The following is a 15,014-nucleotide window of genomic DNA, read 5'->3' as shown; positions in this document are numbered from 1 at the left end:
TTAAAGAACGTCTCTAGACAGCTTTTAAGCAAATTTGGATTTTTTTGAATTTTATTTGAATTTTATTTGAATTTTGAAGCAGATTAAGGTAGTTTGAATGAGTTAAAGGATATCCCCATATAGTCAGCATCATGTCAGCCCAACGCTGTATCCACCTCCAATATCCTCCTTTATTCGCCGCCTATCATCTAGACATAGCGTCTACAAAGAGTCTACAACAGCTCTACACTACCTTGAACTATCTTACACTATCTCATCACATCTAAAATCGATCCAAAAAATTGCCTCTCTCTTCATTCAGAACTGAATTTCACCATCATATATATTAAAATATAATTCATCAAGCTGACATGCGCCTATTTTTACAGAACACACAGAAAAATTTATCAAAACAAGAGACAATCTTGGCTCATTTGCTCATACTTATACACATTATCCATGAGAATAATAATAGAATAGAAAAAAAAAAATGAAATGTTCCATACACGTGGACATGACACAGAAGACAGTCAACAATTATCGTAGTAAATGAGCGGTTCATTCTCAAAAAAGTATTATTTTTTCTCTCAATTTGACCAATTAGTTACGAAAAAAGTCAAATTAATTGACTAGACTAGTCAGCTTTCAATTAATATCCATTGGAGTCAATTTCGAGCATTTTTTGATTAATTTAGGAATTTTTTGGATATTAAAAATTTAAAAAAAATTCGGTCATCTCGGGTCGAGCTTAAACATTCGGTCATCTCGGGTCGAGCTTAAAAATTCAGCAATTTCAGGTCGAGCTTGAAAATTCAGTCATCTCTGGTCGAGCTTGAAAATTTTGTCATCTCGGGTCGAGCATAAAAGTTTGGTCATCTCGAGTCAATCTTAAAAATTTCGATCATCTCGGGTCGAGCGTTAAAATTTGATCATCTCGGATCGAGCTTGAAAATTCAGTCATCTCGGGTCGAGCTTGAAAATTTGGTCATCTCAGGTCGAGCTGGAATATTTGGTCATCTTGGGTTGAGCTTAAAAATTCAGTCATCTCGGCTCGAGCTTGAAAATTCTGAAATTTCGTGTCTAAATTGGCTTGAAAATTTGATCATCTTAGGTCGAACCTAAAAATTCGACATCTCGGGACATCTTGGGAATTCATCTCGGGTCGAGCTCAACAATTTCATCATCTCGGATCGAGGTTAAGCATTCGGTCATCTCGGGCTCGGTTACTTCAATTTTCGACAATTTGTCTAGTAAAAATATGCGCTTATTAAATCATAATTCAGCATAATTGCCTCACTTGCCAAACTGGTTTCGAGAGAACTTTTTTGACTATTTTTTTCTCTTCCTCTTATTTCTTTTTCAGCTGTTCCTCACGCACGAATTTACTCATAAAGAATATTATATTTTTTTTTCGCATGTTTAGTGCTTTAATAGTAATTGTAAGATGAAGATTTGGATAAATTTTGCAATTTTATTTAATATTGTGAGTTTAGCTTACTCAGAAAGTTCAACAACGTCATCGGAGCAAAGTGTGACTAATCGTGATGGTGAGTTTAGTGAGGGTAGATTGTGAAGTTTGTGAATTTTTGGTCGTGATTAAGAATTTTGGGTTGGAATTTCAGTCATTATGAGTTGAGGTTATTAACTTTGTAAACTCGGGTCAAGTGCAGTGACTTGGTCATCTCGGGTCGAGCAAAGCAACTTCGTCATCTCGGGTCGAGCTTAGGAACTCTTTCATTTCTGGTCGAGCTTAGGAACTTAGTCATCTTGAGTCGAGCTTAGGAAGTCGGTCATCTTGGGTCGAGCCAAGTGACTCGGTCATCTCGGGTCGAGCTATGAAACTTAAAAGCTTAAAAATTTGGTCATCTCGGGTCGAGCCAAAAAATTTGGTCATCTCGGGTCGAGCAAAGCAACTTCGTCATCTCGGGTCGAGCTTAGGAACTATTTCATTTCTGGTCGAGCTTAGGAACTTAGTCATCTTGAGTCGAGCTTAGGAAGTCGGTCATCTTGGGTCGAGCCAAGTGACTCGGTCATCTCGGGTCGAGCTATGAAACTTAAAAGCTTAAAAATTTGGTCATCTCGGGTCGAGCCAAAAAATTTGGTCATCTCGGGTCGAGCAAAGCAACTTCGTCATCTCGGGTCGAGCTTAGGAACTATTTCATTTCTGGTCGAGCTTAGGAACTTAGTCATCTTGAGTCGAGCTTAGGAACTCGGTCATCTTGGGTCGAGCCAAGTGACTCGGTCATCTCGGGTCGAGCTATGAAACTTAGTTTTCTAAGGTCGAGCTTAAAAATTCGGTCATCTTGGGTCGAGCCAAGTGATTCGGTTATCTCGGGTCAAGGGTTAAAATTCGGTCATCTTGGGTCGAGCAGAAGAATTAGTTTAAAAATAAATCAATCTTAATCCATACTTTCCACAGATTCAAGTTCAACACCTAAGAGCTCCACTGAAGAGTTCAAGACTTTCGTAGTTCCTCGTGAGAAGCCAAAAGGTAAGCCACAATCTTCCAAAATATCCAAAAAAATACACAATAATCCCATTTAAAATCTTCATCCCTAGATTCCACAGAACAGCTCTCATCAGATGAACTTTCCAGCCTCAAATCAGCCGGTCTTCGTAGTCTCGTCAATCAAACTTTATACGATGACAGCAACTACCGAACAAATCCCAAAAAAGTCGAATGCATTGTTGAATATTTCAAGAAAAATAATTTCAATGACGACATTACTTCTGTTATTTCAAGCGTCCATAACAGCACAGTCAGCATAAAATTTCATAACAATGACAAAAATAATCAAAAATTGCAGGCACTTATTGAGGATGGAAATAGCAGTTGCCTCACGGCTGGCTATATATCGATAATAGTGCTGACAATTCTCATGTTTGTCATTGTTGGGGTTGTCATGTGGCTCAGTAAGAGTGAAGCTAGATGGTCAAAGTTCAATTTGGCTTAGATTTATGTGAAAATGTAGAGAAAAATTTTGAAAAATTTTGAATAAAATTTGAATTTGAAGAACTAAATCTCTCTCAATTCTCTCTCGTCTGTCTCTCTCGTCTGTCTCTCTCGTCTGTCTCTCTCGTCTGTCTCTCTCGTCTGTCTCTCTCGTCTGTCTCTCTCGTCTGTCTCTCTCGTCTGTCTCTCTCGTCTGTCTCTCTCGTCTGTCTCTCTCTCTCGTCTGTCTGTCTGTCGTCTCTCTCTCGTCTGTCTGTCGACAGGCCTCCATAGCAAAGTGTTCTTTATATGTGTTGCTGAAGCAATGGAGCTTGTTTGGAAGGTACAAGTCGGTTAATCGATCTAAAATGAAGCACCAGGTCAGTGTGACTCTGACACAGTTCAAACCGGATTCTGGCACATTTCCAGAGTCATGTCAGCCGAATTACATTGACCCAGTCTCTCTTAGTCTCTCTCAAGTCTCTCTCAATATCTCTCAATGCTCTCCTAGGCACTCTAAGGCTCTCTAAGGCTCTCTGAGTCTCTCTGATTCTCTCTTGGACTCTCTTAGACTCTTTTAAGCTCTCTTAAGCTCTCTTAGTCTCTCCTGATCCCGATCTTCGGTTTTAAATGCTTAATACGGTCTGCAACTTAATAACAACCTAAATTTCCCAAAATAATGCGTCTATAAAATCACAATAATTGCTCAATTATGTCCAAAATTATTCTCAATTAAATAAATAATTCAAAAATGTTCCAAAATACTCAAAATTTTATTCAAAATAGTCAATCCAACAATGAAGATCATAGCTCAACTAGTTCCAATAATTTCAATTTTAATTTTGACCTTTGCCGGTCCACCAGACACGCCAAATTACACGCGTGTTAAGAGCATTGAGTGTGTCAGTTTGGACAATAAGACATTGCAGGTCGAGTACTGCTATGCAAAGGCTTATTCGAGGAATTTTGTGGGTCTTAATGTCAAAGTCGTGCTGATGCGACGGCTGGGCAAGCCAATTTATCTTCAATACATTTTGGGACGGAAAACGAGCGGAAATTTTTGTCAAAATATTTATAAATCGGATCTGATTGAATTTTGTGGACTTATGGACGGTAAAAAGGCGAATCCATTTGTTAGAAGTGTTGTTAATGTCCTGAATGACACGGCACCGCAAATGTTCCATAAATGTCCATATGATGGTGAAATTGTCATCACAAATGCGACGGTTAAGGGTGAGAAAGCCTTCATATTGCTACCGACTGGAACTTATTGTGCTGAATTGATGATTTTTGATGATAAAAAGAAGCATTTTTTGACATTTAAGGCTAATATGGATATTAGGAATGGAATTGATGTTAAGATTATTGATTTGATGAATAATTGAAGGTTTGAAGGTGGAGGTGGAAGTTGATTTGGGTTTTGTGCATGGAATTGAGTCGAATTATGGCTGCTGAATTTGTATTTATGAAATTTGTTAAAAAGACTAAACTCCATACAAGATTCGAGTCGACTTCGTGTTTTGTGTAGTTTTGTAGCTTTAGGAAGTGAATTTGGAGCTTAAGAGCTTTATTGAGCTTTGTAGTGTGTTATTTCTATGAAATTACGTGTCAAATTAATTGAATAAAAATTTGTAAAATTGACTTTTTAGCAGATTTTGGCAAAAAATTACTGAAATTCGGCAAAATTCTGCTAGATTCTGGCAAATCAAAGACAGAATTTCAGCCGACTTTAATTAGATTTTTAACGAATTTTAGAAAAACAAGTCATCCTTTTGAACGATCCTTTATTGAATTTCGGACAACAAAAATAGAAATTTGAAAGCCTTTAGACAGATTTGGAGCGGATTTCGACAATCCCAAAGACAGAATTGTGGCAGTATTCAGCCAGATTTTTAACAGATCTTAGATATTGAAAGGCAGACTATTAATAGACTTTTAATAGTTTTAAATAAATTTTAGCAGAACTAAGGCAGATTGTTGGTAGATATCAGCATGATTTGAAGCGAATTTTAGCTAAACACTAGGAGATGTTTTACCAAATTCAAGCTTAATTTTAACATCCAATTTTTGACCAAAAATAGAGGACAATTTAGGCTGATTTGACCAAATCATAGACAGCATTTTGACAGAATTAATCAGATTCTTAGCTGACTATGGAACACCAATGGTACACTTTCGAAATTACTAAGCTGTAGTGAATTTGGACAGAATGTCAGCAGACTTTTGAAAGAATTTAGACTGCTTTTTGGCAGATTTTAGAAGAACTAAATAAGCATTTTTTCAAATTTTAGATCGATTTTTAGCGGATTCTAAAAGAAACCAAGTCAGAGCCTGAATGACAGCAATTAACTAAACAATCCAAAAATATTCAAACTAAACAATCTATCGGAAGCTTTATAATTACTAAAATAACTCTAAATTCCAAAATAATTCCAATTAAATATTCAAAACCAATTCTAATATTCTATAAATTCTATTCAAGCCTTGCTGATAGCCTCAACATTTGACATTACAAGCTACAATAATGAAGATTATTTTCACAATTTCCTTAATATTTCCAATAATTTCACTAATTCCCTTCAGTTCCTCCGACAATCAAAATATTTACCGATTCAAGAATGTCGATTGCATCGGAATGGACAACAAGTCAGTGACGGTCGACTATTGCTACATCAAAGCTTATTCCCGTAAATTGTCAACTCTAAACATGAAATTTGACATCCATCGGAAAATTCCAAAGCCAATTTACATCCAATACACTTTGGGACGGAAATCTAGCGGAAATTTTTGTCAAATTATTTTCAAATCCGATTTAATTGAATTTTGTGGACTTATGGACGGCGTGGATGTAAATCCAATAATTAAGAATATTTTTCATATTATGAATGACACGGCACCGCAGCTGTTCCAGAAGTGTCCTTATCAAGGACAAATTGTCGTCACAAATGCAACATTTAATTTAGAAAAATCGCTGATTTCATTCCCGTCGGGGATTTATTGCACGGAACTGGATGCATTTGATGATAAGAAGAAGCAAGTTATTGCTGTTAAAATGACAGTTGAGGTTAAGAATAATTTCAACTTTTTGGGACTTAAGGATAAAGGTGGACATTAGAGTTTGGGCAGAATTTTGGCAGATTTTTTTTTGGACAGAAATCTGGCGGATTTTTTTGGAGAAAATTTTTATCTGATTTAAATTTGACGGGTTTTGAGTGATTTTTGACTGAATTTTGAAGGATTATGGAAGATGTTTGGAGTGTTTTGGCAGAATTCGGACAGATTTTGATTGAATTTTATCGAAATTTTAACAGAATTTAGTAAATTGTGGCTGAATTTTGTCAAAATTTTAACCGATTTTGACTAAATTGTAGCGAATTTAGACAAAATTTCAGCTGACTTTTGCCTAATTTTGTGGGGAATTTGGTCAGAATTTCAGATTTTGACTAATTTTGACAGAATTTTAGCTGACTTTAGACTAAATTGTAGTAAAACTTTGACAGAATTTCAGCAAACTATTGAATAATTTGTAGTAAATTTGGACAGAATTTCAGATTTTGACTAAATTTGGACAGATTTTCAGCCGATTTTTGATCAAATTTTGGACAGAATTTCAGCTGAATTTTGACTGAACTGCAGTTGAATTTGGGACAGAATTTCAGCAGACTTTGTCTAATTTGTAGAGAATTCGGACAGAATTTCAGCAGACTTTGAGTAAATTCAAGTGAATTTGGACAGATTTTGATTAATTTTAGCCAGAATTTCATCAGAATTTTAAAAATCTACCAAAATTTGTATCCAACTTAAATTCCAAATTCAAATTACCAATAAAAATTGATGCAATTTTCATAAAATAATCCTGATTTAATCAAATAATTTCCAAAATTACAGTCGCCAAATTTTCCAACTTCCATTTCACATCCAACCATTCAAAAATGCAGATCAGTCAACTAATTGCTTCCATTTTGTCAACAATTTTAATCCACAATTTCATCATTGACTTAACCTTCAGTGCATCCGATTCCAAAAATTCCCACAAAATCAAAAGCCTCGAATGTAAAAGTTTCGACAACCAGACAGTCACGTTCGAGCACTGCTTCATCAAAGCTTATTCCAGGAAATTTACAGCAATTAATATTAAATTTACATTACATCGTGTAATGCACAAGCCATTTTATGTCCAGTACATCCTCAGCTACAGAACAAGTGGAAATTTATGGAAAAATTTATTTAAATCAGACTTGATTGACTTTTGTGGACTTATGGACGGAATGGATACAAATTTAATGATTAAAAGTGTCATTCAGATGTTGAACGAGACAGCACCGACATTGTTCCATAAATGTCCATATGAAGGATGTACGGAAGTGACAAATGTTACGCTACAGGTTGAAAAAGCTTTATTTTTGACAGCAAGTGGAACTTACTGCTCGGATGTCAACTTCTTTGATAAGAATAAGAAGCAACTTGTTAATGTTAAATTGATTAATGAAATTAGAAATGGATTGGATATTTTTGGAATTATGGAGAAGAAGAATTGATGGATGAACGGATGCATGGACAGAAAGGACCAAATAACCCCCGAGTGACACACATGAAGAAGACTCCGCTATGGAGTCCTGTCGAGAGACAAACGGGGACGACGGACAAGACAGACGGGAGACGACGGACAAGACAGACGGGAGACGACGGACAAGACAGACGGGAGACGACGGACAAGACAGACGGGAGACGGACAAGACGGACAGACGGGGGCTCATTGAGGAGCCAAAATAGGAGGCTTCCATATGATTTTGGAAAAAAAAGCTTTAAATGCTCCTTAGTGGAGTCTTCTTCATTTGTGTCACTTAAAATATGAAAAAGTTAATAAAATATTATCCAAAAATTCACAAATCATCCTAAAAATTACCAAAATTTACTAAAATTAATAAAAAACCAACCAAAACAATCAAAAAAAAATCAAAAAAAGAAAGCACTGTTTTCGCCCGGTCTCGAACCGGGGACCTCGAGTGTGTTAGACTCGCGTGATAACCCCTACACTACGAAAACGTACAGCTTTCATATCCACTGAGTCAATTCTCGTGAATACTCATTTCTTTCTGTTTTGCAATTTGACTTTCTTCTTTTGGACTTCTCTGTTGGGCTTCTTTGGGATTGTTTGGTAAGTTGATTGGCTTTTTTAGAGAATTTTTGGAGGAGTAAGGCTCTATTTTGTCGGAGATGCATCAAATGGAGTCTAGAGTACCAAAATGATTGCAATTTAGAGTCAATTGTAGACATCATAACGACAAGTTCAAGTAGCTGTCGATAAAGACTGTTAATGCACTTAATATCGGTAATTGGCATGGAATAGTCAGCAATAGAGTCAGCTTTAGACGCAGACTGAACTGAGTAAGTGACTAAGAAGGTCAATAAAGTGACGAGTTGAGCTTACATTCAGTCCGAACTCCCAAAATCTTGCCAATTCTGATTTTAGCATCAATTTGTGTACATGGACTTTGATTTTATGATTTATTGACACAAAATTAGATAGGAACAGACTGAGAATGAAGCATAAAATCACTTCAAACTCCTTAAATGTAGGCAAAACTCATTGCTTGACTCCAATTATTCAATTATTTTCTTCATATTCTCTTTCAATTCCCATTCGTAATTCAACAATTTCTCCCATGTCTCGACCATCCACAATCCACTCCATACCCTACCTCAACATCACTCTTTATATGGTTCAAACTTTATATGCTCAATAAAACATAATGAAAAGTAAATTGCAAAACAGAAAGAAATGAGTATTCACGAGAATTGACTCAGTGGATATGAAAGCTGTACGTTTTCGTAGTGTAGGGGTTATCACGCGAGTCTAACACACTCGAGGTCCCCGGTTCGAGACCGGGCGAAAACAGTGCTTTCTTTTTTTGCAGTTTTTTTTGAATTTTTTTGGTTATTTTTTATTAATTTTGATGAATTTTAGTGAATTTTGAAATTTTAATATTAAAATTTGTTCAAATTATAGCAAAATTTGTGAATTTTTTCAATAAAATATTCAATTTTTTTATATTTTTCAACATTTTTTATTAAAATATTCCAATTTTTTTTAATAAAAATTAATTAATTAACATAAATTTAACAAATTTTATTAATAAATTAGCAATTTAATTAGATTTTTGTAATAAAACAGCCGAAAATCTCCCCACAAAGTCATTGAACTCAACAATTTCATAGTCAGACTTGCCCACAAAATTTTCTCATGACTCAACAAAGTCTGTCGCATGAAATAGTGCTGATAAAATTAAAAAAATCAGAAAAATTTCACACGAGATCGATATTTTTAGACAGTTTATTTTATGGACGTGCGGTTTCCTTATCAATAAATGAATTTTAATTCTTTTTTTTGAATTTATTGAGTGAATCAGAGGTTGATAGTGAGGAATTTTGAAGGGATTGAGTAAGGGTTCTTGAGAATTAGGGTTAATTAGAGTTGGTAGGGTTGAATTTTTGGGTTTGATTAGAGTTCACTGGAGTCTGAATTGAGGAATCTTGTCAATTTCGAACTCAACTTCTTAGTCTCTGCTTTAATGCTTACAATGTCTACTTCATGCTTCCTCAAAGTGTGGCCGAACCGTCCCCACTTTCTTCTGTCAATATTAATCCCATTAAGCTTCATTTATAGCAAATATGGAATTGATTTTGAAGGGTTTTGTGATGAATATAGCAATAAGATCAGAAAGATTCTATCACATTTATTCAAATTTATAAGAATTGGAAGATTTCCTACATATCGACCGGAAGGGAAGGGGGAGGGGTTCATTTGACAATTTTGTGTACGAAATTCAAGCATGTAATGCTGTTTTCAAGAATTTTGACTCAAAAATCTTAAGAAAATTCAACAAAATTTCCAAAAATTGAGATAAAGTCATTGAAACTCAGCTTAACATCCTCTTTGTAAGTTCTCAAGACCAATGTTGCCTCATATGACTCACATTACATTATTTTACATCATCTAATCCATCCAGATGTTCTTCCATTTACTACATCACACCCGCATACACATTGTAGTAATTACCCACAAAATAAATGGCGATAAGAAGCCTAAAAATTAAACTTTTTTTTATCGAACATTCATTCAAATTCGATTTTTTACATCGACTAGACCGCAAACATATTTTTTGGATAGACCAAGAATTTTTCCCATAATATTTATTACATAATCTAGCATATTATCAAGAACCAAAATAATATTTTAATACTATACAAAATTTGGGTATAAATAAGGAAAGAATTTTAGTCAAAATCATCAGTTCGAGTTCATCTCTCAAACAAAACAGTTCAATTAGAACAAAAAAATTCAAATTTTTTTTGTGAAAAGTTAAATAAATTAAAAAAAAATCTATTAAAATGGCATGGGTTGATAAGAAATACACTTTGTACAAGTCCGAAAACTTCGAGGAATACATGAAGGCTTTAGGTGAGTAATCTAGTACTTCACAACTCAATCTGGTACTTAATAGCTCAATCTAGTACTTTTTAGTTCAATCTAGTACTTCATAACCCAATTTAGTAATTCAAATCTCAATCTAGTACTTCTAAACGAAATCTAGTACTTCATAGTTCAATCTAGTGCTTCATAGTTCAATCTAGTACTTCATAGCTCAATCTAGTACTTCATAGATTCAATCTAGTACTTCAAAGTTCAATCTAGTACTTTATAGATTCAATCTAGTACTTCAAAGTTCAATCTAGTACTTCATAGTCCAATCTAGTACTTCTTAGTTCAATCTAGTACTTCAAATACTCAATTTAAAACTTTATAGTCCAATCTAGTACTTCATAACCCAATCTAGTACTTCAAAACTTAATCTAGTACTTCATAGTTCAATCTAGTACTTCATAGATTCAATCTAGTACTTCATAGCTCAATCTAGTACTTCATACCTTAATCTAGTACTTCATAATTCAAACTAGTACTTCATTCCTTGATCTAGTACTTCATAGTTCAATCTAGTACTTCATAGTTCAATCTAGTACTTCATGGCTTCAATATAGAGCTTCAATACTTAATCTAGTACTTCATAGCTCAATCTAGTACTTCATAGTTCAATCTAGTACTTCATAGTTCAATCTAGTACTTCAATACTTAATATTCTAATCTCATCCATCCTCCCATCCCAGGTGTCGGCTTCTTCCTCCGTAAGATCGGCAACAATGTCACACCAACCGTCTTCTTAGTCAAAAAGGGTGACTGGTATGAATTCCACACCGAATCAACATTCAAGACAACAATCTTAAAATTCAAATTAGGCGAAGAATTTGAAGAGGAAACCATGGACGGACGTGTAGTCAAGACAACAATGACACTCGATGGAAATACATTGAATCAAGTCCAAAAGACTGATAAGAAGTCAACAATTGTACGTGAATTTACTGAAACGGAGTGTAAAGTTATCTGCACATATGGTGATGTTGTCAGCACACGTTGGTACAAGGTTTAGGATCTATTTGGATGTGGTCGGATTGGAAAACTTATTACTTAGGGATTTATTATTATATTTTTTTGATTAAGAATGTCTTTTTGTCTGAATAAATAATTAATATTTTTTTGTAAGCATATATAAAGCATATTTTAATCTAGTACTTCAAATTCTAATCTAGTTCATCAAAGTCTAATCTAGTACTTCAAAATTAATAATCTAGTACTTTAGCTTGTAATCTAGTACTTCAGGTTCTAATCTAGTACTTCAGACTCTAATTTAGTACTTCAAATACTAATCTAGTACTTCAGATTCTAATCTAGTACTTCGGATACTAATCTAGTACTCCAAATTGTAGTCTAGTACTTCAAAACTAATAATCTAGTACTTCAAATTCTAATCTAGTACATCGGATTCTAATCTAGTACTTCAGAGTCCAATCTAATACTTCAAAATTAATAATCTAGTACCTCAAATTATAATCTAGTATTTCATATCCAAATCTGGTAATGCAGCTTCAAATCTAGTACCTCATATTCCAGTCCAGTACTCCATATGATCTTCCCAATACCAAAAGGTGACATTCGGTTGCCTTGTCGCGATCATCTTATCAGTTGTGCTGCAAATAGGATAAACAGCTCCAATTACTTCTATTAATACCAATGATCCAGTCATGTCTTTTGCAGATAACAATTTAAAAAAATAATTAAAATTTACCGTAATTGTCTGGATATAAATGCACATGTAGACACATCTGTGACACATTTGACTGTAACTTTATGTCCAAAAATGAAGTTAATTCCGATATTTTTCATAAATTTGTTCATATTTACAGCTAGATGTGCCAATAAAGTCAATCAATACAATGACGGAGTTCGATTCCGGTCCGTAAAGTGCACATTTGACAATTATACAGTCATGCTGGATGGATGTTACCTCAAAGCCTACTCAAGACGTGTTGTGACTCTAAATGTCATTGGAAAATTTGGTAAGCCTTTAAGGAAGCCATGCTGGTTCCATTTTATCCTATTTTATCGGTACGGAAACATCTACCGTGAAGCAATTGACTCAAAGAAGCGTGAATGGTGCTCAATTATGGACGGTGGACGGACACATCCATTTATAAATCTGCTCATTGCACAATTGGAGGATTCAGTTCCGAAATTATTTCATAAATGTCCATATGAAGGTGTACACAACCTGTACAACATAACTGTAAATGATTCAAAGCATTTTGATATATTTCCACAAGGATATTACAAGATTACAGTCAAGACATACAATTCGTCCAATTATTTGGTATTTCATATGGATCTGCTGTTTGAGATCAAGTCTACATTGAAGGAATCGATGGGATAATTTTGTGGATTTTTTATGGAATTTTTATGAAGATTTATTGAAATAAAATTTAATTTGAAATAAATTCTGTATTTTGAGAATTTGTCGAGGTACTAGATTAGTATGTGAAGTACTAGATTATTATCGGAAGTACTAGATTAGAAGTTGAAGTACTAGATTAGAATCCAAAGTACTAGATTTGAATCAAAAGTACTAGATTAGCTTTTGAGGTACTAGATTTGAGTCTGAAGTACTAGATTAGAAGCTGAAGTACTAGATTAGCATCTGAAGTACTAAATTAGAGTCCGAAGCCGAGACCGAGTTCGAGACTTCCCGGGTTGTCGAGACCGAGACTTTAGGAAACCTTAGCTGAGAGTGAGGCTTAGACTTTGGAGTCAAGTAAAGACCACCTTGGACCACTCCTTGTCCTGTCAACTCTTGTCTTCGCGGAAACAGCTTCCCGGAGCCAGACAAACAGCCAGAATCTGTTAATTGATCCAAAATACGACATCATGTTGGAGTGACTCTATCATAGTGGCGGATTCAAGTATACTATTTTAGGCAGAGTTGACAGGACTTTGTGGAGTCCAACTCCACTTTTTTCACATTGGAGTCCTGCCTGTTATGATTTTAGGATACAAGAATAGCAGAATTCCACACCGTTCCAGAGTCAAAATTAATTGGTTCCGGATTGTGGATCGATTAAACAACTCTTGCTATTCAGGCAGTTGCTACAATCTACATTTGATATTCTTATATTCAGATTTTAGATTAGCTAATGAAGATTAAAACTAGTTAACACATTAAGTTGTACATTACAGAAAATTTAGCAAGTAAAATATGACAACATGTCACAAATTTATGTTCAACATACTACTTACTTCCTGTAATTTTTTTTCACTGTTTATTCAATGTTATCAGTTTATGATCGACAATTGGACTGAATTGGCATATTATTTGACAAATCTCACGTATATCATGAATCTTCTGCATTTAGTTTGGCTAACATACAATCTAATAACTGTACAATCATCTGATAAAGCTCAGCCAACACAAACCAGCACTAGCAATACAGTCAATCCTCAGACTACAGTTGGATCTATAAGCTCAATCATGTCAACTTCAGTACCTCAAATTACAACAGGTACAGCTCAAACTAACTCAAGTGTTGCTCAATCTACAACAATTTTAGCAGCTCAAGCATCAACAAGTTCAGTTCCAACTGCATCAGTTACAGCTCATACTACAACAAGTACAACTCAAACATCAATAAAGTCATCAATTTCAGCTACTTCCTTAACCTCTCAACAGCCGCCAACATCAATTTCAACTTCTCTGTCTTCTCAACAGCAGTCAGCAGTATCTTCAAGTTCATCAACCTCTCAGCAGCAGCTAACATCATCCTCAACTCCATCCACATCACTTTCAGCTCCAATAACAACAGCTTCTCCCCAAACGCAAGCATCCTCACTTCCATCTCCAACAAATCCACCTCAAACTACCCCAAATCCACAAGAAAACACAACCCAAAATTCGGACATTCCCACCCGAAATCCACAAAGTCCATCAAGACCCTGGGACTGCTCGAAATTCCGCATCACATACCTGCCACAGAACTGCTGTTCACTTCCAAAACTCCAAATATCTCGACAAACTGTAGAAAAATGTCAAAATGAGTGTAACAATCGGCACTGCTGTATTGTTGAGTGTAAATACCGTGAAATGGGTGTCTATAGGAACAATGAATTTAATAATCAAGCACTGCTGATTGCTTACAAAAATTCACTTAGTTCTGATGCTGAGATGCAAAATTGGACAAATGCGATGAATATGTCACTTGAATTTTGTGAATCTACAGTTATGTCGGTGACTACTTTGAGGACAACGACTGTCAATTTGAGGAAAAGTATTGTGACGATGACGACGGGTAGGAAGGCAAGTGGTGGGACGGTAAAAGGAACTGAGAAGATGAATTCTACAAAATCAATTGAGGCAACAGTTACAGCAACTTCCACAGCTTCCACAGCATCTTCTGCATCTCTAAGAACGACAACATCCACAACAACACTTTTAACAGAGTCACTGAAGGACCAAAGGGATAGGAATCTGTACTGCAACATTCCAGTTTATGTCTATTTGATGATATCATGCACAAAAGTTCAAAACTTTATAAATTGTCCGAATTTTAAGGCCAATGATGATATTTGTGATGAATGGAGGGATTATTTGAGGAAATGTCGGTATGAATTGGGATTTCAGGTGTGATATGTTGTTCTTTAGAGCCTTAAGAAGTTGCAACG

At 35.1% G+C, this 15,014-nt stretch overlaps 3 protein-coding genes and 2 non-coding genes across 5 annotated transcripts; 4 read left to right on the top strand and 1 right to left on the bottom strand.

Moving 5' to 3' along the window:
* The first annotated feature begins 529 nt into the window (after nucleotides 1–529).
* On the top strand, nucleotides 530–3,000 carry LOC139099862 (uncharacterized). The gene is made up of 4 exons (XM_070652407.1): nucleotides 530–551; nucleotides 1,403–1,526; nucleotides 2,399–2,470; nucleotides 2,539–3,000. The coding sequence occupies exons 2-4, from the start codon at nucleotides 1,424–1,426 to the stop codon at nucleotides 2,931–2,933; spliced, it is 570 nt and encodes a 189-aa protein (XP_070508508.1). The 5' UTR covers nucleotides 530–551; nucleotides 1,403–1,423; the 3' UTR covers nucleotides 2,934–3,000.
* A 4,884-nt stretch (nucleotides 3,001–7,884) lies between these two features.
* TRNAV-AAC (transfer RNA valine (anticodon AAC)) lies at nucleotides 7,885–7,957 on the bottom strand. Its single transcript has one exon. It is a non-coding gene; the product is annotated as a tRNA-Val (tRNA).
* Nucleotides 7,958–8,737: 780 nt separating this feature from the next.
* On the top strand, nucleotides 8,738–8,810 carry TRNAV-AAC (transfer RNA valine (anticodon AAC)). The gene has a single exon. It is a non-coding gene; the product is annotated as a tRNA-Val (tRNA).
* Nucleotides 8,811–10,217: 1,407 nt separating this feature from the next.
* LOC139099853 (probable fatty acid-binding protein) lies at nucleotides 10,218–11,515 on the top strand. The gene is made up of 2 exons (XM_070652398.1): nucleotides 10,218–10,373; nucleotides 11,078–11,515. Exons 1-2 carry the CDS (start codon nucleotides 10,304–10,306, stop codon nucleotides 11,395–11,397), a joined length of 390 nt encoding a protein of 129 aa, XP_070508499.1. The 5' UTR covers nucleotides 10,218–10,303; the 3' UTR covers nucleotides 11,398–11,515.
* Nucleotides 11,516–13,692: 2,177 nt separating this feature from the next.
* Nucleotides 13,693–14,979, top strand: LOC139099743 (uncharacterized). Its single transcript, XM_070652257.1, has one exon. The coding sequence runs from the start codon at nucleotides 13,693–13,695 to the stop codon at nucleotides 14,977–14,979; it is 1,287 nt and encodes a 428-aa protein (XP_070508358.1).
* The last annotated feature ends 35 nt before the right edge of the window (nucleotides 14,980–15,014 follow it).

The sequence above is a fragment of the Chironomus tepperi genome, unplaced genomic scaffold (genome assembly GCF_022539635.2).
Source record: "Chironomus tepperi strain 1889 unplaced genomic scaffold, CSIRO-AGI_Ctep_v1 contig_486, whole genome shotgun sequence".
NCBI classification, from domain to species: domain Eukaryota; kingdom Metazoa; phylum Arthropoda; class Insecta; order Diptera; family Chironomidae; genus Chironomus; species Chironomus tepperi.
Note: the sequence above shows the minus strand (reverse complement) of the source record. Positions and strands in the feature narration are given on the sequence as shown.

Coding starts and splice junctions, on each gene's coding strand:
- LOC139099853 (XM_070652398.1), top strand. CDS start 10,304: ATGGCATGGGTTGATAAGAAATACACTTTGTACAAGTCCGAAAACTTC. Junction 10,374..11,077: donor GGAATACATGAAGGCTTTAG/GTGAGTAATCTA, acceptor CTCCCATCCCAG/GTGTCGGCTTCTTCCTCCGT.
- LOC139099743 (XM_070652257.1), top strand. CDS start 13,693: ATGAATCTTCTGCATTTAGTTTGGCTAACATACAATCTAATAACTGTA.
- LOC139099862 (XM_070652407.1), top strand. CDS start 1,424: ATGAAGATTTGGATAAATTTTGCAATTTTATTTAATATTGTGAGTTTA. Junction 1,527..2,398: donor AAGTGTGACTAATCGTGATG/GTGAGTTTAGTG, acceptor TACTTTCCACAG/ATTCAAGTTCAACACCTAAG. Junction 2,471..2,538: donor TCCTCGTGAGAAGCCAAAAG/GTAAGCCACAAT, acceptor CTTCATCCCTAG/ATTCCACAGAACAGCTCTCA.